This window comes from Talpa europaea, assembly GCF_964194135.1.
Source record: "Talpa europaea genome assembly, chromosome: 14".
Classification (NCBI taxonomy): Eukaryota; Metazoa; Chordata; class Mammalia; order Eulipotyphla; family Talpidae; genus Talpa; species Talpa europaea.
This window is the reverse complement of record NC_140082.1, coordinates 64,881,037-64,908,908: the sequence shown is the minus strand read 5'-3', so window position 1 is coordinate 64,908,908 and position 27,872 is coordinate 64,881,037. Positions and strand designations below refer to the sequence as shown.

At 36.8% G+C, this 27,872-nt stretch overlaps 1 protein-coding gene across 1 annotated transcript in view; it reads left to right on the top strand.

Moving 5' to 3' along the window:
- Positions 1-27,872, top strand: part of CATSPERE (catsper channel auxiliary subunit epsilon) — a gene marked incomplete at both ends in the record, with an annotated part of 196,717 nt that overhangs the window by 158,391 nt on the left and 10,454 nt on the right. The window contains 6 exons of the mRNA XM_084254054.1: positions 2,120-2,170; positions 2,557-2,590; positions 2,660-2,742; positions 14,545-14,644; positions 20,723-20,809; positions 25,614-25,771. Of these exons, the coding sequence (XP_084110180.1) occupies positions 2,120-2,170; positions 2,557-2,590; positions 2,660-2,742; positions 14,545-14,644; positions 20,723-20,809; positions 25,614-25,771 (513 nt within the window). The remainder of the gene's footprint in view (positions 1-2,119; positions 2,171-2,556; positions 2,591-2,659; positions 2,743-14,544; positions 14,645-20,722; positions 20,810-25,613; positions 25,772-27,872) is intronic.

Below are 27,872 nucleotides of genomic sequence, written 5' to 3'. Positions count from 1 at the left end.
TTGTTTTTCTCTTGCTGCTTTTAAGAGTCTCTCTTTGGATCTCTTAGGGTGTATCTTATTTTAATTCTTTAAACTTCCTGGGTCCAGATGTCAGTTTACTTTTCTAGGTTAAAAAGGTTTTCAACCATTATTTCTTAAATGAGTTTTCTGCCTCTTTCGCTCTTCCTCTGGGATTATACATATATTATCCACTTGATGTTATCCCACAGATCCCTTAAACATCTACATTTTTTGTAATCCTTTATTCTTTTTACTGCTGTTTGGTGATTTTTACTACTCTGTTTTCCAGATTGCTGATTATATATGTTGTTTCATCTGTTTGCTATGAGTTTCTCTACTCTAATTCTTAATTTAGTTTCTGTGTTCTTTAGAACTATAACTTCTATTTGGAACTTTCTCATATTTTCTCTCTCTTCATTGAAGTTATGGCTCTTTGTTCAAGTTGTCTTCTAGTGTGGAAAATAAAACCTTCACTTACCAGGGAAAAGCTCCATGTTTCGAATACCCTGGCCATCTCAATGGCAACCCCACACTCTTCATTGTGAAGGTACTGCTTTGTTATTTTTCAGTTCTTTTTTTTTTAAAGATTTATTTATTTATGCATACAAGAACTGAGGTATAGGCCAGAGGTGCAGGGGGTGAGAGGATTCACCAGAGACAGAGTGGGGAGCAGAACAGGCAGATTGACTCAAATACATGCACTGCTGAGGGGAGCAACGGGCAAGACAGGGGAGATCTGCTGCACCATGTAGGTTGCTCCCTGGCCAGCCGGGGATCGAACTCATGCTGCAGAGGCTGCGGAGAGCTTCATAGTGCTGTGCTTAACCCCTTGTGCCACCAGGGAGGCCCTGTTATCTTTCAATTCTGTCTCAGAGAAAAGTTTTCCATATGTAACTATAGATTTGTTGTTTCATGATAGGAGTTGAATTCAAGATCTTCCTATCCTGCTATCTCAAACCACTTCCCAGATTTCCTTCTTTAGTGAGACACAAAGCAGCTGGAATGTATGTTTCTGAAGGATATAGATCAGGATTGTCAAATTAGGTTGCCCATAAGATTTACCTGGAGAGATTATTTTAAAACGTATGTCAAGATCTTATTCCACTGCTCTGAAACCCTTAAAATGATTAATATCTTGAAGAGTTCAGGATGTGGTAGACTGAATTTGTTACAGGCACTAAAGGAGACCTATAGTGTGTCAGGTAATTCTAACATCAGAGTTGCCCATGAAGGAGGACTTTTGCTGGGATCTAATTTGTGTTTTGGATGGGAGGTGGCCTAGACTTCTAATAATCAATCTAAACACAGTGGTAATTAAGGTTACTTCTGAGTTGCAGCAGAAGCAACAAGTAAAAATGGTAACATTAAGCATATAACTTCAAAAAAAAAAACCTCTCTATAATCACGTAGACAATGATTGCCTTAATTATGCATAAACTTTAATTAGTAGCTATGTAATTGTTAAAGATATCTTCTTACCTGCACAACTATGGCAATTAGAAATCATTGCTTTAAGGACCTCCCCGGTGGCGCAGCGGTTGAGCGCTGGGTTGCAAAGCTGCCCGCAGCCTCTGCAGCGCCAGTTCGAACCCCGGCTGCTCCCCGGCCACCGGAGGAGGGTCCCGCATGGCGTGCAGACCTTTCCTGCCGCCCGCTGCTCCCCTCAGCAGTGTACTTCATCAGCCTGCCTGCTCTGCTCCCCGCTCTGGCTCTGGTGAATTCTCTCACCCTTCCATGCTTCTGACTGTACCCAGTGCTTGTATACATAAATAAATAAATGAATCTTTTAAAAAAAAAAAAAGAAATCATTGCTTTAAAATATATATGGGGAATGAAACAACCCAAAGAAATTTATATTCATTTTGATAGATTTTCTTATACTTCTCAAATCTATCAAAAAGTATAGGTAAATCAGTAGACTTCTTTTCAGAAACATTTGAGAAACTGATTTTTAAAAACATAACTGTTTTGGTAATGTACCAACCCCAGAGATTCTAATTCAGTATGTCATTATTCTGTGATACTCTCAGGTTTGAGAATCACTGGATTAAATGATTAAATGTTTGTGAAACTATATAAGGATTGATATTATAACTTCATTTTATCTTGCTTTTCATAGATTTAAAAATGAAGGATGTCTTCAACATGATCTGTTTTATATTATTGAAAAGTAAGAAATAGTTTTAAACATAAGTATTGAGTTTTATATTGCCAGTAATTCAGAATTAATATTTACTCTTTTCATATTAATCTTTTATAAAATATGAATTCATTGCTATAAATTTACCTCTAAGCACTGGTTTTTACCTCTTGCAAGTTTTGATGAGTTTTATTTTTATTTCCATTTAATTAAAATTACTTTTAAAAATTAAGATTCCTTCTTTGACCCATTTGTTATTTTCAAGTACATTGTTTAATCTCCACATATATTTGGGGCATTTTGTAATTATGGTATCTACTTGACTTTTGTGATACCTCCATACCTAAGCAAAGTAATGCTTTCAATATTCGATTTAAAAATAAGAAGATGAATAATGAAAAATTTCTTTTTTTTAGGTCATATCTGAGGCATCAACCACAAAAAAACTTGGTAAGAGAACTATAATTTTGTCAATGGGCCAAATACAAAAAATAACCAAAGCAGTTTTTCCTTTTCTAGAGAGTGAAATATGACTGGAATAAATATGGCTGCCCATTGAAACTTGATTTCAGAAAAAAATCATTTCATCCTTTGCTTCAATTGTAAGTACATTCTCACTGAATTTTTTTATTTTTAAATGTTTTACCATGTTTTACATCCTTCTTAGTGTTTTGACAGCATAGAGTTCCCCTTCCCCTTCAGGTATAAACACTAAGCATTCTCCCCACCAAAGCACCATAGTCTTCCACCAGAGTCCACAGTACTCCCCTCCCCACCATCACCATTCTCACATCTCTCCCTCTCCTCCCCTGCTGGGTATCACAGATCTATGGTGAGCTTTCAAGGGTTGGTTTATTTTTTGTTATTTGTTTTTCCCCCAGGTTCAGTAAAAACTTTTATTTTATAATATATTTATTGTTATTGAAATACCATTGTTTTACATACTGTCTAGTGTTTCAAAAGTATAGATTTCCCCCTCAAATATTGTGACCATAGCACTCCTAACCCCCAAAGTGCTCATAATACTCCACCATAGTCCATGGTCTTTCTCCCCATACCCATCCCTGCCCCTACCCCTCTGAAGGCCACAGATCTATAGTCAGCATCCAAGGGGTGGTTTTAAAGCTTGTTTTTGTCTGATGCTTTGTTTGGTTTCTCCATATTCCTCATATATGTAACACCATCTGATATTTAGCTTTCTCCTTTTGACTTATTATACTTAGCAGAATTCCTTCCAGGTCCATCCATGTTTCTGCAAAGGGCACGTGTCTATCTTTTTGATACTGAGCAGCATTCCATTGTATATATTTACACCACTTCTTTATCTACTCACCTGTTTTGGAGGCACTTAGATTGTTTCCATATCTTGGCTATTGTATACAGTGCTGGGGTGCAGGTTTCTTCTTGAGTTAGTGCTTTTGCAGTTTTGGGGTAGATAGCTAAGAGTGGAATTGCTGGTTTGTAAGGCAGAGCCACTGTTAGTCTTTAGAGAAAACTCCACATTGTTTTCCATAGGGGCTGGGCCAATCTACATTCCTATCAACAGTGTAGGAGAGTTCCTTTTTCTCCACAGCCTTACTGCACTTATCATTTAAGTCTCACTGCACTCATATGGGTTATTCTTACTGATGTACAATCATATTTGATTGTGATTTTGATTTGCATTTTTCTAATGATAAGTGATTGTGAACTTTTTTTTTCATGTGCCTTTTGGGCATCTGGTTGTCTTCTTTGGAGAGGTGGCTATTTAGCTCTTCCACCATTCTCTTGATTGGATTATTTCATTTATTTTTGTGGAGTCATATGAGTTCCTGGTGGATTTTGATATTAGACCTTGTCAGATGTTTTGTGTGCAAATATTTTCTCCCATTCAATAGGGTGACTGTTTTAGTTATTTTCCCTTTTGTTGTGCTGAAGCTTTTTAGTTTGATGTAGTCCCAATTGTTTAAGTGCTCTTGTTTTCCTTGCTGCTCAGGATAAATCTGCAAAGCTATCTCTGAAATTTATATCACCGAATGTTTTGCCTGTGGTTTTTTCCCTATGTGTGGTATTGTTTCAGGTCTTATCCATTTTGAGTTGACTTTTGTATATGGCGTGAGAAAGTGGTCTAGTTTCATGCCTTTGCATGTGGCAGTCCATCTTTCCCAACACCATTTATTGAAGAGGCCTCCCTTGTTTCAGTGTATATTTGCCACTGGTCACATATTAGCTGTCCCTATATTTGTGGGTTTATTTCTGGGCTCTCAATTCTATTGCATTGGTTTGTGTGTCTGTTTTTTGTTCCAATATCATGCTGTTTTAATTGCCATGGCTTTACAGTGTAGTTTGAAGTCTGGAAGTGTAATACCACAATTCCCCCCCTTTTTTTGGTCAGGAAAGCTTTGACTATTCAGGGTCTTTTGTGGTTCCATATGAATTTCATTAATGTTCCATTTTTTTTTTTTTGAAGAATACACTTGAGATTTTTATTGGTATTTAACATGTAAATTGCTTTGGGTAGGATGGCCATTCTGACAAAGTTGTTTCTTCTTATCCATAAACATGGAATATCCATCCATTTCTTTTTGTCTTCTGTTTATTTTAACAATATTTTTAAATTTTCTTTATATAGGTCCTTCACCTCCTTTGTTAGGTTTATTCCTAGATAGTTTTGTATTTTTGCATGTGTGTGTGATTATAAATGGGAATTTTTTAAAATGTCTTCTAGCTCACTGTTTGCATATAGAGAGGTGACTGATTTTTGTGCATTGATTTGGTAGCCTGTCACTTTGCTGAATGGGTTTATTGTTTTAATTAGTTTTTCAATGGACTCTCAGGTTCTCTATTTAAGTTATTGTGTTCATCTGTAAATAATAATAGCTTAAGTTCTTTTTTCCCAATTTGGATTCCTTTTATAGCTTTCTCTTGCCTGATTGCTCTAGCTAAGACTTCTAATTCTATGTTGAATAATAGTGGTGAGAGTGGATATCCTTGTCTTGAACTGGAACTTAGTGGAAAGTTTCAGCTTTCATCATTGAGAATAATGTTAGCTATGAGTCTGCCATATATGGCTTTTGTTATGTTAAGATATGTTCCATTATCCCCATTTTTTGAGGATTTTCTTCATAAATGGATGTTGAATCTTATTAGATATTTTATTGGCATCTATTTATGTTGATATGATGATATGTTGATATGATGATATGTTTATGTTGATATGATGATATCTTTTTTTTGTTGATATAGTGAATTATTTTTATTGGTTTTCAGATGTGGAATCATCCTTGTATCTCTGGAATAAATCTCACTTGTTCATGATGTAGAATCCTTTTAATGTATTTTTGGATTCCGTTTGCTAATATTTATTCAGGACTACAGAACTTGCCCATCTTGTCTAGGTTGCTAAACTTGTCTATGTTTCTATACTATGCATATAAATATGCATAGTAATCTCTCACTATCCTCTGAATTTCTGCAGTGTCTGTTGTAATTTCTCCTCTTTCATTATTAATTCTATTTATTTGTTTTCTTTCTTCTTTTTATAGTGGTCCTAGCTAGAGGTTTGTCTATTTTGTTTATTTTTTTCAAAAAAACAGGTTTGGGTTTCATTGATCTTTTGTGTTGTCTTTTTACTACTATTTCACTTATTGCTGGTCTAATTTTAACTGTTTCTTCCTTCTACCGATTTTGTGGGGTTTTTTAACATTTATTTTTTCTTTCTTGAGGTTTACAACACTGCATATGATTTATAGAGTATGAGAAGGTTTCTCTTTTTGTTTCTTAGTTGATTTCTAGTTTTATACTTTTATGCTCCAAGGAGACACTTGGTATATGATTTCAGACTTCATGATTTGTTGATATTTTCTTGTGATCCTATATATTGTCAATTTTTGAGAATGTCCCATGTACACGTGAGAAAGAATGTATATCTGGTTAGGTGGGTTACACAGTGCAAAACATCAAAATTTTAGTCAGCTTGTGGGGCTCTCTTAGCCTGACAATAACTTCTGAAATATCACAGGTTAGGTAAATGTATGGTAATTAATTAGGTGAGAAAGGCTGGATAAGGACCAGTGAAATGATTACTGAATATACCTAATTCATCACTGAGGTAAAATATTATGAATTAGTTCAAAACCCACAGTCACGAATTAGTGCCTATCCTTCACAAACTCTTCCAAAAAATTGAGAAGGAAGGGACAATACCAAACACGTTCTATGAAGCCAACATTACACTAATACCAAAACCAAACAAGGACAACACAAAAAAAGAAAACTACAGGCCAATCTCCCTAATGGACACTGATGAAAAAATCCTTAATAAAATTTTAGCTGTCAGAATCCAACAATGTATCCATAAGACAATCCACCATGACCAAGTAGGATTCATTCCAGGAACACAAGGATGGTTCAACATCCGAAAATCAATCAATGTTATCCAACACATCAACAAAAAGAAATATAAAAAACATATGATAATATCAATAGATGCTGAGAAAGCTTTCGACAAAGTGCAACAATCATTCATGATAAAAGCCCTTGAAATTTTTGGGATACAAGGATCATACCTCAACATCATAAAGGCCATATATGACAAGCCAACAGCCAGTATCATTCTCAATGGCAAAAAGCTGAAAGCAATTCCATTAAGATCTGGAACAAGACAAGGATGACCACTCTCACCACTGCTTTTCAATATAATACTGGAAGTCCTAGCCAGAGCAATAAGACAAGAGAAAGACATACAAGGAATCCAAATAGGAGAAGAAGAAGTCAAACTATCACTATTTGCAGATGATATGATAATATACATACAGAACCCCAAAAACTCCACAGAAAAACTAATTCAACTAATCAATCAGTTCAGTAGAGTGGCAGGATACAAAATCAATACGCAAATATCAGTAGCCTTCCTATACACCAACAATAAATCTGAAGAAGAAGAAATAAAAAACCCATCCCTTTTACTATTAAAACAAAAAAAAATCAAATACTTGGGAATAAATCTAACAAAAGAGGTAAAGGACCTATACAAAGAAAACTATAAAACACTGTTAAAAGACACAGAAGAAGACACAAAGAAATGGAAAGACATCCCCTGCTCATGGATTGGAAGAATAAACATTAAAATGGCCATCCTACCAAAAGCAATATATAGAATCAATGCTATTCCAATAAAAATTTCAATGGCATTCTTCAAAGAAATAGAACAATTATTGATGAAATTCATATGGAACCACAAAAAACCCCGAATAGCCAAAGCTCTCCTGAAAAAAAAAGAAGGGAATGGAAGCATCACACTCCCAGACTTCAAACTTTACTACAAAGCCATAATCATCAAAACTGCATGGTATTGGAACAAGAACAGACACACAGACCAATGGTATCGAATAGAAAATCCAGAAATAAACCCACAATTTATGGTCAACTAATCGTTGACAAGGGAACAAAGAATATGCATTGGAGCAAAGAAAGTTTGTTCAATAAATGGTGCTGGGAAACCTGGGTTGCTATCACACTCCCAGACTTCAAACTATACTACAAAGCCATAATCATCAAAACTGCATGGTATTGGAACAAGAACAGACATACAGACCAATGGAATCGAATAGAAAATCCAGAAATAAACCCACAGATTTATGGTCAACTAATCTTTGACAAAGGAGCAAAGACTATGCATTGGAGCAAAGAAAGTTTGTTCAATAAATGGTGCTGGGAAAACTGGGTCGCTACATGCAAAAGAATGAAGCTTGACCACTACCTCACACCATACACAAAAATCAACTCAAAATGGATTAAAGAACTAGACATAAGACCTGAAACCATAAAATATATAGAAGGAAATATAAGCGAAACACTACATGATTTGCACATCAAAGACATCTTTACAGACACATCACCCAAAGCAGTGATAGTGAAGGCAAAGATCAACAGCTGGGACTACATCAAATTAAAGAGCTTCTGCACAGCAAAAGAGACAATAACAAAAACAAAGAGAAACCCCACCAACTGGTAGAACATTTTTGCACCCAACACTAATGATAAAGGACTGATCACAAAAATCTGCAAAGAGCTAATGAGACTCAACAACAACAACAAAGAAAATAATCCAGTCAAAAAATGGGCAGAAGAGCTAAAAAGAAACTTCTCTGAAGAGGAAATGCAAATGGCCAACAGGCATATGAAAAAATGTTCAACATCACTTGTAATCAGGGAAATGCAAATCAAAACTACAATGAGATACCATCTCACACCAGTGAGAATGGCACATATTAAAAAAACTAGCAACAACAAATATTGGCGAGGGTGTGGAGAAAAAGGAACTCTTCTGCACTGTTGGTGGGAGTGCAAACTGGTCCAACCACTGTGGAGAGCTGTGTGGAGATTTCTGGACCTACTAAACATAGAGCTTCCATATGATCCAGCAATTCCACTCCTAGGTATTTACCCAAAGGACACAGAAACATCAATTCCAAAGAGCCCCTGCGCCCCTGTGTTTGTAGCAGCACTATTTACAATAGCTAAGCTTTGGAAACAACCCAAATGCCCAAAAATAGATGACTGGATCAAGAAGATGTGGTACATATATACCATGGAATATTACTCAGCATTCAAAAAAGAGAAACACATGCAATTTGCAGCAACATGGATGGTGCTGGAAGGGATCATGCTCAGCGAAATAAGCCAGAAAGAAAAAGAAATATATCGGATGGTCTCACTCATAGCAGGAATCTAGAAAACTTAAATAACAGATCAGGAAAAAGAATAACTGTATGAAAGAAAATATCAAAATCAACAAACAACTGTGAACAAGAGACACTCTATGGGGGTGGGGGGTGGGGAAAGGAGAGATTGGGGTAAAAATAAGGGGGTTGTAATTGTATGGGGAATATAAAAATAAAATTTAAATTAAAAAAAAATTTAAATAACAATGCAGCAAAGTCTTTTTATAATAATAAAGATGAAAAAGATGATAAATAAATAAATAAATAGATAAATAAATAAATAAAACTTGAAAACAATATGACCATTTCTAGGGCTCTTCCACCTGTATCTCACTAACAGTTTTGCTCTAGGATACATCTCAATAATGTATGTTATGTTCTAGAAAAATTAAAATATTTGACAACCTTAAAAAAGAAAAACCCATAGTCATTGTATTTCTGAAATAATGTGTGCGTGAATTAAGAATACATATTGTAATATCCAATGATTGGGTTAAATGTTAGATGCAAAGGAAAGAACAATTGCACTATTTTGGACTGTTGTGACAACACATTTTTCTGGAGGAAACTTATTTATATCTCCAGTACCAGGAATCACTTGATTTTTCTATAATATTAGAGGCAAAAACTACCAAGTAAGTCATTACTAGGAAGGCTTAGTGTCCAGGTTAATTTAATTATATAGATACATTGTTGATAACTGGGCATTCAATTAGGTATTTAACAGAGGCAAATTTTGGTGCTAGTTAATTGCACTTTGAGAATAAATCAGATGGGGTAGTAACTAGGGAATTAGTCAAGAGTCTAGATTATAATAAATGTCTTACCTTTATAAGTGGCTCAGGAACAAGTTTGGGCAGAATTTTACAGAATAAAAGGATGATAGATTCACAATCAAGTGTGAGTAAACATGAAGCAAGTCCTGGGAGTATGATCTAGTTGGGAATATAAATCCTCCCATCTGCCTCTTTAGTTTCTCAACTCCTTTGACAACAAATCCTCAACAAAAATTTGGTGCCACAGAAGCAACCCCAGAGGAGACAATGGGATATAATTGCTCTACTCAAAGTTTGTTTTAATCAGGTATGATAAGACACACATGGAGATGACTGTCATCATGGAAAAAAAAATTTATACATACTGATACTGGTCTCTGGAAACAAGAAGTATAGCACACCCCATAGAATTCATACAGGAGTGTAGGGTAAGGAAAAATGTCAGGCTTTTCTGCCCTCCCGCAGAAGATGATGAAGGATAGATGAAGGATCCTTGCGGCCCTGAATGCATGCCTGATGGCGGGCACCTGGAGTAGGGTGTGGGCATAGGTAGATGGGATTCACCTGGGCTAAGACTGGGCTTTTAAGGGTGCGTCACGGGGACGCCAGCAGAAGCCAAGAACGAACAGAAGCTGAAAGAGACACCAACAGAGAAGCAAAGAAGCAAGAAGCCGAGACAGAAGCAGAGAAGGGGAAGCAGAGATCACCAGAGAGCCCAGATAGAGTGAGGATTTGCTGGGGGCTGGAAGGACTGCCAGCCTCCCGGCCCCCCAGTACTCCTGCCTGCTGTGTACCAGGTAAATCCCAATAAAAGACCTGCAAAAGCCACTGAGGACTCTGACTCCTCCTTTACCCAGTCTACTGGATCAGAAAACCTGCACTGTGTCCATTCCTGAGTATCAAGGTTAGTTAGGAGGGAGAGGGAATAGGTAAAATGTGGGCAAGAACCTTTATTGTGATTTTTGCAAGAAGGAATTAATAAGACAGGTAAAGCAGGCTTAGAATTGGCTAATTTGAATAATTTCAGTGGACACTGGGGCATAGGTGCTCTTCCTAACAGTTTTGTGGCTGGCCCTGGGGCTATTAAGGCAGTTAGATAGTGGCCTGAGTGTTAATAAAGTAGGTAGTTAGGGTATGGGCTCTGGACTGGTTGGTTTGTATATGAAAGGCACTCCTGGGAGAGTTGTTTACTATCTCTAGGAGTTAGAGATAATTAACCTAGGAGGAGCGGTCTCTTCAGGGTCAGCAAGGCCCCAGATAGTAAAACATCACAATGTAGAAAATAAAAGACATGGTTAATAAAATAGGCCATCAAGAGTGGTTACACAGGATTGAAAACATACATGTCTTATGGATCAACAGAAAGGTCTCTCCTTCCCAATTCGAAAAGTAGAACTGCCATAGTGGAGAAGTTACAAATTATAGGAAAATTTATTACCTGCTAGTGACTTTTCTGAATTTCTCAGGGTTGATAGTATTATATGTTATATTAATGAAAATAGTTCATGCTTAAACAAGCAAGCGTTTTTGTAACATATTCTCAATTGAATAAGTAAAACTATGAAAGATCTTTGTAAGCCCAGAAAGTACAGATCATATAGATAAGAAATTTATCCTTATGCCACTAGATGACACTGTAGCTTATTGCTTTTGTGACTGCAAAAGCTGCTAGTTTATAGAGTTCAATTAAGATCTTTTTATGTAAATAAAACACATGCCTTTGCAATTATTTCTTAATTAAAGAATCTAATCACTTTCAGAAGATACAATCAAACATATTGCACCTTCTGAAGAGCCATAAATTAGAGTATTATTAAAGCCTGACCATAATTCCTAAAACTTACATACAAAATGTTGTGTACTCATACACATGTGGGCATTTTCCCATGATAAGGGGCCAGAGTTTGAGGGTTCTCTATGACCCTCCACCTGCTCTAATAAAGAAGTCAAGCATCACTACTCCAATGCCTGGCTAGTCATCCCTACAGAAGAGTTGACCTTCTGAGTTCGTCTCTTTATGATTTCTAAAAAAAGGATTACGATGGAAATAAAATAGCTTCTCAGATACCACTCCCTGACACTTAAAATTTCTGCCCAGCCTATGGAAACAGGATAATAACTGCTTTTATAATCAGGGTTGGTGGTAATAAGCTGAAGCAGACCTGGAAAGGCAGATAAAATGACTGAAAAACCAAGCAGATATCTGGGCAGTGAATAAAAAGACATTGTCAGGGATTAGTGTTTTTAATATAGAGACATGAATATAAACAGGAAGATATTTCAAATAGTGAGTTTGCCTGAGTCCAAGGTCTTGACTAAAATGTCTGTCCAGGGGTGTGGAGCATAATTCCATTAAAATGCAGGCAAACTGATGAAGAAGGAAGACATGTAAACCTTTTTATACTCACAATCTGTGGTACGCAGAGGTATGACTTTATCAGTGACTGTACTTTAACTTTAGTCTCAAACCCCTGTTTTCATATGATAGCAGAAGGAAAAATTTATCTAAAAATTTGGAGAAAAAACTGTTTTAAACTCACTGAGCTTGATTATGCTAAGCAAAATAAGTCAGAAGGAGAAAGACAAATACCAAGTGGTGACACTAATATGTGGAATATAAAGAAACCAAAAAAAAAAAGGGACAAATATGCCAAACTTAAAAACCAACTCTTGATACCAAAGAAAATGTGATGTATAGATAGATAGATATAGATATAGATATAGATACACACACAAAAAAAAAGATTGACTCATGCCATTCACAGCAACGTGGTTGATGCTGGAAGGGATTACACTCAGTAAACAAGGCAGAAGGAAAAAGAAAAAAAAAATCAGATGGTTTTGCTTATAGGAGGAATGTAAGGGAACCAAAAAAGGGATCAGGAAAAAACATAATTAAAATAAAAAAAAATTAACAGAGACACTCTGCAGGGGAGGGGGAGGGAGAGGTATTAAAACGGGGGAGGGAAGAACACAGGGACTATGATGGCGCATGGGTAAATTAGTGGTGGGAATTTTATGGGGACTACTCCTGAGAGGAGAAAGCATGCATTGTACAAAAAGGACGAATGATGTAAAATATATCAATAAAAATAAGATAAATGTTAAAAAATTATAAAAAACAACTCTTGAAAGCAGACTATAGAACTGAAGGATTGTGTGGGAGAGGGAAAGGCTGAGAACAAAATGGAAAAGGGAGTACAATGGACTATGGCGGTGGACTATGGTGACACCTGAAGAGTGGGGTCCTATACCCTTAAATCACAATAATATAAACTAACATTACTTGTATTAAAAACAAAATTCAGTCCTCCCTGGTGGCGCAAGGAGTTAAGTCTCAGCACTATGAAGCTACCTGCAGCCACTACAGCATGAGTTCGATCCCCAGCCAGGAAGCTACCCACATGGCACAGCAGACCTCTCCTGACTCCCCTGCAGCTCCCCTCAGCAGTGTATCTCAGTAGATCCACCTGTTCTGCTCTCCAGTCTGTCTCTGGTGAATCCTCACACCCCCTGCAACTCTGGCCTGCACCCTGGCTCTTGTATGCATAAATAAATCAATCGTAAAAAAAAATTCATTGAGTTTGAGGTAAACTCTCTAAACTCAATGTGGCTTATGTCTCTAGCCGCAGGATCAGGGAGAGGGCACCCTGTCCAGATTAGACTACTGATGTCTGCTCTTGGTAGAAGTCATCATGTGTTCTCTGAGATTGGGCTGTGCATGCCTATCATTCCAGGGAGCTTATAACTACTTCAGCTTCTTGACCCTACCTCAATTCTTGTGATGTTACTCATCATTTGACACTCAGCCATATCTTCCAGATGGTTCTTTCTAGGATATCTACTGCATCTTGGTTATCATCATAGTAATTCTGTGTTTTAATTCTCAGATACATAATTGGCATCTCATGAATGTTAATTAAATGACAGCCAAGGATCCTGACTTAGCCGTTCTTTCTGCCTTTCTCTCTTCTACCAGTCATTGATAACCTCCCTTTACCCTCCGCTTACCCATATGATTCATATCAATGTGAAGAGAACTTACAGCTACAACTATTAAAGAAGTGAAATTTTCTATTTCATTACTGTAAGGCTTATTTTCAGAGCTGAAGAAAAATTATACAATAGGTACTATTTACTTTTCCAGACAAGAAAATTAAGGGTTCAAAGGTTTCAGTAACTTCCCCTAAGTCACAAAACTGCTAAGTGATAAAGACACAATTTTTTTTTGAAGATTTATTTATTTATACAAGAACCGGGGTACAGGCCAGATGTGTGGGAGGGTGAGAGGATTCACCAAAGACAGAGTGGGGAACAGAACAGGCAGACTGACTGAAATACACTGCTGAGGAGAGCAGCGGGCGAGACAGGAGAGGTCTGCTTGCCATGTGGGTATCTCCACAGCAGCAGGGATCAAACCGGCACTGCAGAGGGTGCGAACAGCTTCACAGCACTGCATTCAACTGCCTGCACCACCAGGGAGGCCCCAAAGACACAATTTAAGGGCCTCCCCGGTGGCGCAGCGGTTGAGCGCTGGGTTGCGAGGCTGCCAGGCTGCTGGCAGCCTCTTCAGCGCCGGTTCGACCGGCTGTTCCCTGGCCACCGGAGGAGGGTCCCACATGGCGTGCAGACCTCTCCTGCTGCCCGCTGCTCCTCTCCTGCTGCCCGCTGCTCCCCTCAGCTGTGTACCTCGGTCCTTCTGCCTGCTCTGCTCCCTGCTCTGGCTCTGGTGAATTCTCTCACCCTCCCGCGCTTCTGACTGTACCCAGTGCATGTATAAATAAATAAATAAATAAATCTTAAAAAAAAAAAAAGACACAATTTAAACCTAAGCTCATCTGACTTAAAAGTTGTAGCTCTGAATCCCTACATTCAACATCTAATATAATCCCTATATTATTTTTATGTCTGCTGGTTCTTTCAGATACAATGACAGTGGCTATGTCGAAGATATTACTGTAAATTTCATTGTGTGGGAAATACATGGCAGGAATGACTATAGCTTTAGCAATACTATGAAGAAGGTATGATATCTTTTATTTTAAATATAATTTAGTATGCAATTTGACTTACCTTTCTATTTTAAATCAGTATGTAATTTATCTAAGGAAAATAGACCTAATCAACTGTGTGAGGGAAAAAAAAAAACCTCTGTATTAAATGATATTATACTGAAATTCATTTATGAAAAAGTCATTGTTATATAAAACAAAGAAGTCAGAGAAATAATGTTTCTAGTAGGGTGATACAGTTATCGGTGAGTATTTTACTACCTCTCCATGCTGTATTCATTGTTTGATTATTTATGGGTCTTCCTTTGACTTTTGAACATTCATTACATTTGTACTAAATCAAGCAAACATGCTCTAGACTTTGTCTCACTTCACTTCTTTGTATAATTTGACCTGTTGACCTTGACTTCACTGTCCCCATAAGCTCATCGTTTTCCTCCATCCTCAAGGACTGATCAATCTCAACCTCCTTATGAATTATCTTTATTCTGCCCTTTAACTTTTAGACCACAGAAGAAAAGACTTACCACTGCCAATCACCACATTTCACCTCCCTTCATATAGGATATTCTACCCTTGAGATCTTCCCATCTTGATGGAGCCTTTCTAGAAGTTACCAGTATTGGTTCTGTGTATTGAACATGACTTCTTCCAAAGTGACTTTATCATCTATTAGAGGCCTTAAGTCTCCAAAAAGTCTCACCCACCCAGAGGGCAGCCAAGAGACATGGGTTACACTGCTATCCCCCTCTATAGTACTACAAGAACTAATTAACTTTCAATTATATGGCTGAACACATCCATCCCATCACACATTTTTTCTATTCTTTTTCTATTCTTGTTAAGTCCTTCTGGTCTAATTCTTCCCATAGCCCCATTCCCTAAAGGATTCTATGTTCCTTTTACCTTTGTCCAGATTTCCAATATTTTCCATCTTCTCAAATCTTTCTAATGTACCTTAGGATTAAATGTCCCTAGGTCCTTCTTTGCTATATATTCTTAAGAGAATGTCATTTCTCTATTTTTATATCAAAGCAAAGATGTTCTTTCACCCATTTCCTTAAGAATAAACTGTGGAATTTATCATTTCCCTAATCCACAGTATCATTTCTAGATCAGTCTCTTCCCCTTAAGGTGAGGCTCTTGTCACCTAGTTGTCATCTACCCCTTTCTACTTGTTGCTATCATATATTCAGAATGTAGTGATTTCTCCTCATCTCCTGAAAAATGTTCCAATTGACTTTTTAATTCTGCCAGCCATCAAGTAGAGCTATTGCTGAGAAGAAGGTGTCTAATCAGAAACTATAATCCCCAGCTCCATTTACAACTAGGTAGGATCATGTGGCTTGTCACTACTGAAGGATGAGCAGAAGCTATATGTTTCATCTCCAGGATGAAGTGCTTAAGAAGGGATCACATGCATCTACATTGCTTCCCACTTTCCTTCACATGACAGTATATTACAGCAACAATGAGGAGGGTTCTGTGAGGAGATTTCAACCACCAAACAGAAATATCCTGTGTTCCTAATTCACTACCTTGAGGAGAATCATCCATAAGAACCAGTTAACCAGACACGTATGCATTGGAATATGTTTGGTCAATAATTAATCTTTTAATGTGTAAAGCATCTGAAAGTTGAGGTTTATTACTATTGTCCAGCAGACTACCTTGATGAATAGAGCTCCCTTTATTAAAATTATATTAAAACTCAAAGTTCTCAGCTTCCAACCTCACCACTCAATTCTTTAACGCTCTCATTTTCTCCCATTACTCTTCTGCCTCTTAGTTTATCTGACACAATCTAGGCATCCACTGTGTTAAACCATCTTCTCTCTCCCTCTTTACCATTCCCATTTTTCTTCCCTTCGCTGGGTTGCGAAGCTGCCCGCAGCCTCTGCAGTGCCGGTTTGATCCCGGCCACCGAGTGAGGGCCCCACATGGCGCACAGACCTCTCCTGCTGCCCGCTGCTCCCCTCAGCAGTGTACTTCCTCAGTCTGCCTGTTCTGCTCTCCACTCTGACTCTGGTGAATTCTCTCACCCTCCCATGCTTCTGACTGTACCCAGTGCTTGTATAAATAAATAAATAAATCTTTAAAAAAAAGGAATAAATACAGTACAAATAATTTAACAAAATACCTCCCACCCTCCAAAACAAATTTGAAATATCATATTGAAAGCATACAATTTACTGGAGAATATCAAATCAGAACAACCAACCCAAGTGGGTATCAAAGCAAAACACTAAGCAATTTATAAGGGAAATAAAATTATCACCAGACATTTTTATTGCCATGCTTCATGCTGGCATTAAGATATTAAATGAAGTAAAATGTTTAAAAAATAAAGGAAAGTAAGCACGAGCCAAGGATTTTATATCCACCAAAACTGTTTATGCTTAGTGGTGGATATAAGGGTGCAAACTCTATCAACATGTTAAAAAAAAAAAACTCAGAATATTGTTCTTATGAGCCTTTCCTGAGTTACTTACTAAGTAATGATCTTCAGACAGCCCTAAACACTAAAAAGATATCACTAAAACACTAAAAAGATATCAACATAAGAACTATTCAGTGTAGGGCCTCCCCTGGTGGCACAGGCATTTGAGTACTGGGCTGCAAAGCTGCCCACAGCCTCTGCAGTGCCAGTTGGATCCCCAGCCGCTACCAAGGGTCCCACATGGTAGGCAGACCTCTCCTGCCACACCTGCTGCTCCCCTCAGCAGTGTACTTCGTCAGTCTGCCTGTTCTGTTCCCCGCTCTGGCTCTGGTGAATTCTCTCACCCTCCCTCGCTTCTGACTGCACCCAGTGCTTGTATAAATAAATCTTTAAAAAAGAAAAGAAGAACTATTCAGTGCAGAATGACTTAAAACACAATAAGGGCTAAAGGGAATAGAATATAGTATATAATAGATGCATTTTCTGAAAATGTAGATGTAATAAAATTATTAAATATGGTAGAGAATGTGATGAGTACAGCAAGGTGAAAAATAAAATTATTTCCAGTAATCATGATAGTTGTATTAATATTTGTATTGTTAAAGCCATGAAGAATCAATATATAACATAAGAAAAAAGCAAATGTGTAATTAGAGGATACTCTAAGATTATCATTCCTTATCAAATGTTTTGGTACAAATACAAAAGTCAGACAAGAATTCTGAATATAAGGGCCTCCCTGTTAGCACAGGGGTTAAATCTCAGTGCCATGAAGCTTTTGCCAGCCACTGTGACATGAGTTGATCCCTGGCCAGGGGGTTAACCCATATGGTGCAGCAGACCTCTCTTGTCTCATCCACTGCTCCCCTCAGCAGTGCATTTCAGTAGATCTGCCTGTTCTGCTCCCTACTGTCTCCGGTGAATCCTCTCACCAGCCCCCTACCTCTGGCCTACTCCCCAGTTCTTGTATGCATAAATAAATAAAAATAAATCTTTAAAAAAATGAATTCTGAGTTTGGACAGCACTCAATAAACTCATCAGATATTGGATATTTATCCAATATAAGCATATAGATATATTGTTAATATGAAGAGATATAGCATATATATATAAAGTTTTCCCACCCATAAAATTCCCTAGAGACATAACTAATCAATAGCAATGAATATCCTAAGTACCCAGACTCTTATCTTGAAATAACATTTCCCACTATAAGTAACTAGGGATTCTTAGGTAAAAGGCTGATTCCAAGTCTAGAGTAGGAAACTACAAAATGAACCTGGAAAAGTTTGACATATGAAATAGCAAAAAAGTATCACAGGCTGCTAGAGTCATGTCAAAACTAATCAGAAGTCAGTATGAAGAATTTCTTACTGGTGAAAGATGAGACCATCTGAATTTTGTTTTGTGATGGGTAAAAACCCATTGGCTATTTTATATCAATGAGCTTATATATATTTTTTTTCAAAGATCATCTTTGGAGAATGATAGGGAATGGGTTCCTTACTTGAAAACTGGCAAATAAAAGAGAAATATTTATCCTACTTTCCTCAAAGAAACTATACCAGCGGGTACCCAAATAAAATATTCTAGCTGACAAATTAAAATAAGCTAGAACTGCAATATCATTTTATAGAGATTATTATAAGTGAATTTATGTCAACAAATTTGACAATGAACAACAGGGCAAATGTCTTGTAAAACAACTTACTAAAATTTCTTGTGTTCCAATATAAAATATAGAAAGCTGTAATTCCAAATGGCTTTCCTAATGAAGTCTGCCGACATTTAAGAAAAATTTTACTTCAGCCTTACAAAACCTCTTCCAGAATATTGGGGAGAGGAGAGCACTTGCTACTTCATTTTGTGAATCTGTGAAGACTTGATAAGACCTTAAAAGAGCATTATGAGTTTATCTCACTCATGTCATTAGATATAAAACATCTAAACAATATTAGTAAATCAAACTCAGCAATATATTAGAAATAATATACCCAAACCAAGTTTTGTTTATTAAAAAAAGAATATGGGGTATCATTTCAAAACATAATTTGAAACTCTGTATCATTTAGAAATCACTGAATATTTTATTCTTTTTATTGTGGTAACGTTAATTTACAACACTCTATAGGTTTCAGGTATACAGTTTCTCACCTCAGCAGCTATATTTAATAACTCACATCCACTCCCAAATGTCCAGTCACCATTCAGTACCAAACAGTTGGCCCCCTCTACCTATCCTCTTGCACTCTCTTTCCTCTCTGGTAACCACCATTCTGTTGTCAAAGTCTAAGGGGATTCGGGCCTCCCCAGCTGGCACAGCCTTTGAGTGCTGGGCCGCGAAGCTGCGGCGCAGGCTCAGCAACGCTGATTCGATCCCCGGCCACCAGGCAAGGGTCCCACATGGCGCATGGCTCACAGACCTCTCCTGCCACACCCGCTGCTCCCCTCAGCAGTGTATTTCGTCAGTCTGCCTGTTCTGTTCCCCGCTCTGGCTCTGGTGAATTCTCTCACCCTCCCGCGCTTCTGACTGTACCCAATGCTTGTATGAATAAATAAATAAATCTTTAAAAAAAAAAAAGATTAACATGTAAGAAAATAAAAGTTTAAAAAAAAAAAACCAAAGTCTAAGGGGATTTTTGTTTTGTTTGTTGAGTGCTTTTTTCCTTTTGTAGTCCACAAGTGAGTAAAATCAAAAGTATTTGTCTTTATCCTTTTGACTTATTTCACTTAACACGATTCCCTCAAAATACATCCAAGCAAGATTTCGTCTTTTTTATTGCTTTATAATGTTCCATTGGTAATACATTATGTTAACAGGAGAAAAAACAGCATAAGATTTTGTAATAGTTGATGAAGTCACTTGATTTAAAAATTATCACCTATATATAATGTTATTTTTAAAATAAGTCTTAGAAAATTATAAATTTTGTATGTATAATAAAATAGCTAGAGGCTTCCCGGTGGCACAGTGGGTTGAGCGCCATGCTGTGAAGCTGTCCTCAGCCTCCGCGGGTTCGATTCCCAGCCGGCCAGGGAGATTCCCACATGGCACACAGATCTCTCCTGCCTCCCCACTGCTCCCCTCAGCAGTGTCTTCGGTACGTCTGCCTGTTCTGCTCCCTGCTCTGTCTCTGGTGAATTCTCTCACCCTCCCACGCCTCAGACTGTACCCCAGTTCTTGTATAAATAAAAAAATCTTTAAAAATAAAAAATAACATAAAATGGCTATACAAAAACCATGGAAAACATCATATTTCATGGTTTAAATTTGAAAGTCTTCCCTCTAAAATCAGGAATAAAACAAGGATGCCTGGCATTACCACTTTTATGTAATATTCCCAGAGCTCTCTGAACAAGGTAAACAATAAATAATTAAAGTGAGTAACAGGTAAAAGGCTTGGTAATTAGTAAGTTGCTATATTTGTCAATGACATGTCTGTGTAAATGACATGACATGTAAGTGACATGATTGTGAAACAATTAAAATTAGTGAGATTAAGAAGTTCTCTACAAGTTTAATACATAAAAGTCAATTGTTTGTAGACCAGCAAATATTTAAATAATGAGTTTTTAATATGTAATTTTCAATAGCATCAAAATATATCAAATACAAAGGAAAATATTAGTGTACAAAATATTTTGACAGAGTGGTTGTTTACATGAAGCCCAGACATGGAAATCAATGACTGAACTTAACAAGGATCTCCCATTAGAAGATGCCTGGGGACCTCAGGTAAGAAAAGCATTACCTTGCAAGTTATTTCTTACAATAACTAACTTGGATTTCAGTATTAACAAAAGCTTGATGAAAACACTTTGCACTTAAATTTGGGGTTTTTTGATAAATCAGATCAAATTATAATTTCAAAATACTGTATATTATTTGTTTGAACTCCTGTTGTTCCTATGTTATAACAATTTTGCTTTCCTCTTCTCTTGTTTTTCAACATTATTAAATATCTGACGAACATGTTAATGTGTTGCAAGTGAGTTTTCTTAAAGAATTATTGTTTAACTGAAAGATCACTTCCTAATGCCAATTATTAATCCTCTAATGTTCTTGTGATTTTTTTCAGTAGAATTTTCTTGAATTGAAATTAATTTACATTATTTAGAGAATCAGATTATATATTATGAATAAAAAGTGATATAGAAAATACTTTCTGTAATAAGAATCTTATTTTGCTTCCATGTCAGAATCATTCATGTCAAGCAGAGACAGATATGTATAATGTGTGTTATCCTTTGTATCCCCAATTCCAAATATCCTGCTTTCTATCCATCACTCCCTATCTTTCCCTCAACTTGCTCCTAGGAGCTGGACATGAATAATCCTCTGAATGATACTTCAACTCCAACAAAACAGTCAATCCACTCATGCAACACCCTTAGCCCACCTCCAAGTTCTCTTTTCCTTCTTTATTCAGATTAAATTCCATGGTCAATAATATATCACTTTGTTAATATGTACCCTCCATTTTTTTGGCCCCACTTATTATTTCATATTTTGGCCTCACTTACTTCTTCATATTTATGTCTAAAGCACAACCTTGGTGAAATACAACTAGCCACCTTAGCAGTTGACTGTGATCAGGGAAAAACATACCAAACTGAATTGTTCCACTTTAATTGCAAGGTTAAAATGGCTCTAGAATACTGCCCAATGAGCATTGCTGTATTTTTCTAGTCCATTCTCTTTCATAAATATCTGTTAAAAACTTTCTGTTCTTTTATCTAATGATCTTGCTTCCTATGTCACAAAAAAAAATATGGTAGTTATTAAGCCTGGTGTTATATCATGTTAATCATTGTCATTAACAGAAGCAAATATATTAAAATTAGCAACAAATATTGCTAATATTTTGACAACTCTAATTATTTTTAAGTAGCTTCTCTTAAATGCAACCTATTTTATAAACACTATTCTGAGAAAATATTTAAGGTTTCATCAGATTACTAAAGGGGGTGGAGGGGCATATAAAAATAAGGTAAAACTTTGTGTGTGTGCATGTGCATGTGCACGTGTGTGTATCTGTGTATATAAGTACATAAGTGTGTGCATGTATGAGGTTAGGAACCCATTATATAAATATGAAAAGAGAACTAAAACATGGTCTATCCCAACCTTTAGCGATTACGGAAATGAGGAGGGACAAAGGAATAGTCTACAAAGCAGAAGGAAAACCAAGGAAATATGCTTCCTGGAAGTCATGTCAAACAAGTTTAACAAGAAGTAGGGGAGGATCAACTATGTTAAATCCATATTCACTTAAAATTAAAACAAAACCAATGTAATTTGCTGGTCCCTCATGACTAGCTCTCTCCTATCTTCAGAATTTTTCTTCAAACATTATCAAGTATTAAATGAAGACTTCCCTGGCTTCTATACAAGAATTAAGCATTATCCAATGACAGTTATTATCACCCATCCTTATTTTCTTTAATGTCATTAACATTTATACTTGTGTGGAACATTATACAGTCTAGTTACTATCTTCTTTATTGTCTGGCTCCCTAGCTAGAGTGCAAGCTTCATGAGCAAAGGGAATTTGATTTGTTTTGTTCATTGCTGTATCCCTAGCAACTAATCCATTACAGATGATCAATATGTATTTGTGGGACTAATTAATAATATGTCATCCATTTATTATAAAGAGCATTATTCCTTTACTAAAAAATCAGTGAATTAGGATTTGGACCAAGATGGCACTAGAGAAGATTCCTTGGTTCACTCCCAAGCAGATCATTTAAAAGTTAACTAGGTGGACAGTACACACAGAGCCCTGTGGCTTGAGACCCAGCACAGACTGTACCAGAAGGGACAGGAAGGAGAAATTCATGCTTCACTGAATAAGAGGTGGGTATCCTGAGTGGGAAGCTACATTACAAATTGTAGTCGGCAGCTCAGTCAGTAAGCCTCAGGAAGGAAAAGATGGATGGCATGGAGGAGGCACATACTGAGGGGAAACATAAGTGGAGGAGCTAGGGCACTTCTCGTAGGCTGGGTCCCCACTGCAAAGAACAAGGACAATGCATAGGACAATGAGGTCAGGACTAGCACTGACTTCATTAAGTGTATTGACAGTGCACAGACTGCAGAGTCTTAGATCTGGAACCCAGGAGAGGAGGGATATTGGCAATGCCACAAACATGAGCCAGCCCTTCCATAGCACATTCATTCCAGTGACTGGATGCCCCCAGGAATCTTCCCCACAACCTAACTCAGCAGCTACGAGATCAGATCTCTAATCTACAGAAACCAGCAAAGGCCACAAAAGTAAAATCACATTAAACAAAGTCTCTACCCACTAGAAAAGTAGAAGCAACCCAATCTCCAAGTTATTCCTTCAGATACTTGTTTTAAAAATAGGGACTCTAAAACAGAAAAATGAGCAGAATAGACCAATGGAGGATTGGATCAGTGACCTTGAAGATAATAATACACAAAGAACACATCTGGAAGAAGAAAGAAGAAAACTGAACAGACACATCAAGAGCTAGTTGACTCCATTAGGAAAGGCAACATAATGATAATGAGTACTCCAGAAAGGGAAGGGGGTAGGGGGTTGAAAGCATATTCAAATAAATAAAAGAGGGGAATGTACCAACCCTGGAAAAAGAACTGAATATACAATCTATGAAGCTAAAAATCCAACTGACTATCCAAATGCAACAAGACCTACACCAAGACCCATTGTGGTAAAACTACCAACAGTGCAAGATATTGAAGGTGATTAGGGGGAAAAGCAAATAGTTTATAGAGCTACTCCCATCAGATCCTGCAGGGAAGGTGGGAATAGAATGATGTATTCAAAATACCCAAAGAGAAAAATGTTAGCTAAAAAATATTATATATTGCAAAACTCTCAGATATGAAGGAGAAATAAAGGTTTTCACAGAAAAACAGAAACTGAAGGAGTTTGCAAACTACACCTCTCTGCATGAAATGGTGAAAGTAGCTCACCTATCTAAACAAAAGGGAGAAAAATCAACCCAAAAAATGAACAAAAAATGGAACCAGAAAACTAAATACAAAATGGCAGTAGCAAATATTCATATATCAGTATTCACCGAAAATGTAAACGGCCAGAGCCACCAATCAAAAGGCACAGAACAACTGGTTGGATTAGAAAACAAAACGTTCTGCTTTCTTGAGGACATTTATCTATGCTCCAAAGATAAACATAGGATGAAAGTAAATGGTTGGAAAACAAGCCTACATGTGAATGGAACCCTCCCCCCTCAAAAAAAGCAGGGACAGCCATAATAATACATCAGAAAGATATAATAACTCATATGTGCACCAAACCAAGGAGCATGGAAATATATGAGGCAACTGTTAACATCTCAAAGCAGACATTGGCAGCAACACAATAGTAGTAGGGTTTCAATTGTAGTTTTTAAAACTTGTTACATTTTACATATTTTTTGGAGCGTTCTGCCAGGTCAACACTGACCTATGCATTTTTTTAAACATAGTTTTAGAAAACTTATTTATATTTGCATTGAGGTGACATTGGTTTATAGTGTTGTATATGATTTAAAGACATAGGATTACACTCTTCAGGGGTATATTACCCCCCACCTATGCACCCATAGTCGTCCTCCATAGTCCATTGTTGTCCCCTACCCCACTTTGCTCTCCCCTCTTCTCCTCCTCCTCTGGCAGCCTCAATTCTACAGTCAGATTTCTAAGAATTATTGTTTTGGTTTTGTCTTCTCCTTTTTTAAATCTCTCTATATGCTACATATAAGTGAAATTTTGTGGTATTTGTCTTCCTCCTTCTGACTTATTTGGCTTAGCATTCTCCCCTCCAGTACCATCTATATTGCCAAAAAAAAAAAAAAGCAAGAATTTATCTACAGAAAAAGTGAAGAGTGGGTGAAGCAGAACATGAAAGCATACCAGACCTGCAAGAACTCAGAAGCAATGCCATGTAGTATTTTAGGATCAGAAATCTACAAATTGTAACAACCTTTTTATTTTCTTCTCTTAGCTTTAGTAAAATGACTTCTTAAAATAAAGGCTCATTTCAACTGTGAATTAAGATATAGAGGATGAACAAGTACCCTTCCTAGTTGGTATCTTGAGACCCACTCAGAGTCACTGCAGTGGTAATGGAATAAATAAAAGTACTAGGGGAAGATTAAAACCCAAATATATACCACCTTGACTATTGTATCAGACCTTCTGATCAAAATAGTATCTGACCCAAGCTAAGCATTTTTGGATGTGTGTTTTTTTCATATTGTGATTTTTGTGCTTTTTTGATTTAGAGAAGTAACATGCTTATATACTCTCAACATACTAACTTATTGTTGCAAATAAATATAGCTTTTACTTTCACAAAGTTTCATTTTTAAGCAAAATTTAACCCAAGATAGCCTCTAAAATACTGTGCAGCACTAAAAAATGTTAGATGAGAATAACAACTACATCTCTAAATAATTTTCCAAGATAAATATATCACAATATGATTTTTTTTTATTAAAGTGTGAAAATGACCTTAACGTTTTTGTCTTTGTTTCCTGTTCAGAACTATAAGCACTGTTTTTCTTATGCTATTGGAAAACCAGGAGACTTAAATCAACCATATGAGATTATCAACAAGTCTAACCATAACCATTTAGTGTGGCCTATGGATCATGCTGGAATGTATGTGTTCCGTGTGAAGATCCTGGATCCAAACTACAGGTGAAGATAAATATTTTATTACACTACTGTCAGTATTGGTGTTTCAAAATTAAATTGGCATTTCTTTGATTTCATTTGCTGTCACCCAAATATGCAATTACTGTTATTTTTATTTACTATTATTACTATATATTTTATTTTATGCAAAAGCACATATTTTCCTTTTAATTTTATAGCATTCAAAAACATTCTTTAGGGATAGGAAATAAGGTTCATGTTAAACATGCATCAATCACAATTAGAATCTGGGGCCTCCCTGGTGGCACAAGGGGTTAAGCACTGCACCATGAAGCAATCCGCAGCCTCTGCAGCACGAGTTCGATCCCCAGCCAGCCAGAGAGAGAAACTCACATGGCGAAGCAGACCTCCCCTGTCTTACCTGCTGTTCCCCTCGGCAGTGTATTTCAGTCAGTCTGCCTGTTCTGTTCCCCACTCTGTCTCTGGTGAATCCTTTCACCCCCCTGAATCTCTGGCCTGTACCCCAGCTCTTGTATGCATAGATAAATAAATCTTTAAAAAAAAAAACAATTAGAGTCTGAATGACTTATTATGTTTTATTGCTGAGATGAGGCAAATATCACAAGCACAATCTGCCTTCAAAGTACCTATAAGTAAACTGGTTGGAGAAGAAAGAGTGAGGATACAAATGCAATCCAAAGGAGGTTAAATCAGAGAGGCTACATTAGATAGATTTCAAAAGGAATCATTTGTAATTTTAATGGGCGCACTAAGTCAAAACTGGGCAGGAACAATACCATTTTGAGCATCTGACAAAAACTTCCTGAAGACTATGGTACATTAGTAGAATTTATATTACCAGAGTTCTAGGATAGACCCTTCAGATGAAAGATAACATACAAATAATAGAATAGAGCTGAACACTACTAGCACATTATGTACAACTCATGGAATCATGAAGAAGAATGGAAGACACCCTGAGTGAGAAAGGTGGAAAACAAGGAGGCAGATGAATTCAAGGCAATTTAGAGTGTTAAAGTCAAGTTCACACCATGTCCTGGAGAGTTTCTTTAGTATGTTTACTAGGGAGGTATAGGGTAAAAGTACTGTTCTGGGAAAATCAGCCTAAGAATAAAGAATGTTATACAATGACAATATAAATAAACTACACATAAATGTAAAGAGCAAAGTTAAGGCAACAGGACAGCAGAAGGCCTAGTAGTAGAAAGAATAAATAGAAAGGGGAAAGTCTTGATAAATTGGTGTCAGGAAATAATAGATTATCATGAACTAATGTGGCAAATGAAGGTTAAAAGGGATCACTATGACCAAGTTTTCTAGGCTCAGTGATTACAAATTATGGTATTTTTCTTTAACCAAAATAGATAATGTCAGAGTTTTTCACTGGAAGTACTGAGATAAGAATCTTGACTTTGCTTTTTAGGGGACAATGAACCTCTGAATGAAGCTCTCCTATAAATAACTAAAAACTATAATTTGGGCCTTGAGTTGAAGGGAAATAGCTAGCTGAGGATAAAGAGTTGAAAATATAAATATGGGTATACTATAATGATTCTATGAGCACACATAATTAAAATATAAAAAGAGAAGAAAAAAGATGTAAGAGATATCAACAGTTAAGGAATTGAAGGTCATGGGAAAAAAGAATTGAGTAAAATAAAGTTCTTCATTTTTTTTTACATTATACAACAAGCACTGTTTATTCAAGAAGAGTGAAAAAAAGATTAATATATATTGAAACTAAATAAGGAGAGAAAGAGAGAGTAAAGGAGGAGAAGGAGGAGCAGGAGAGGGAGGGAAGGAAGGATGAGAAAGAATGTTTTTTTTTTTTTAATTTTACATCCTTGATTATTTTTTCACAATATAGGATGTTTCCCCTCAGGTGTGGTCACCATAGTTTTCCCACCACCAAAGCACCCACAGTCCCCCACCATAGTCCACTGTGCTCTGCTATCCCCTATTTTCTGCCTTCCATCTCTCCCTCACCCTCCCCTCCCTTTTGAATGCCTCAGGTCTATGGTCCTCTTTCAAAGGTTGGTCTTAAAATTTGTCTTTGTCTGATCCTGTTGGGTTTCTCTATATTGCACATATGAGTGAAACCATCAGTATTTATCTTTCTCCT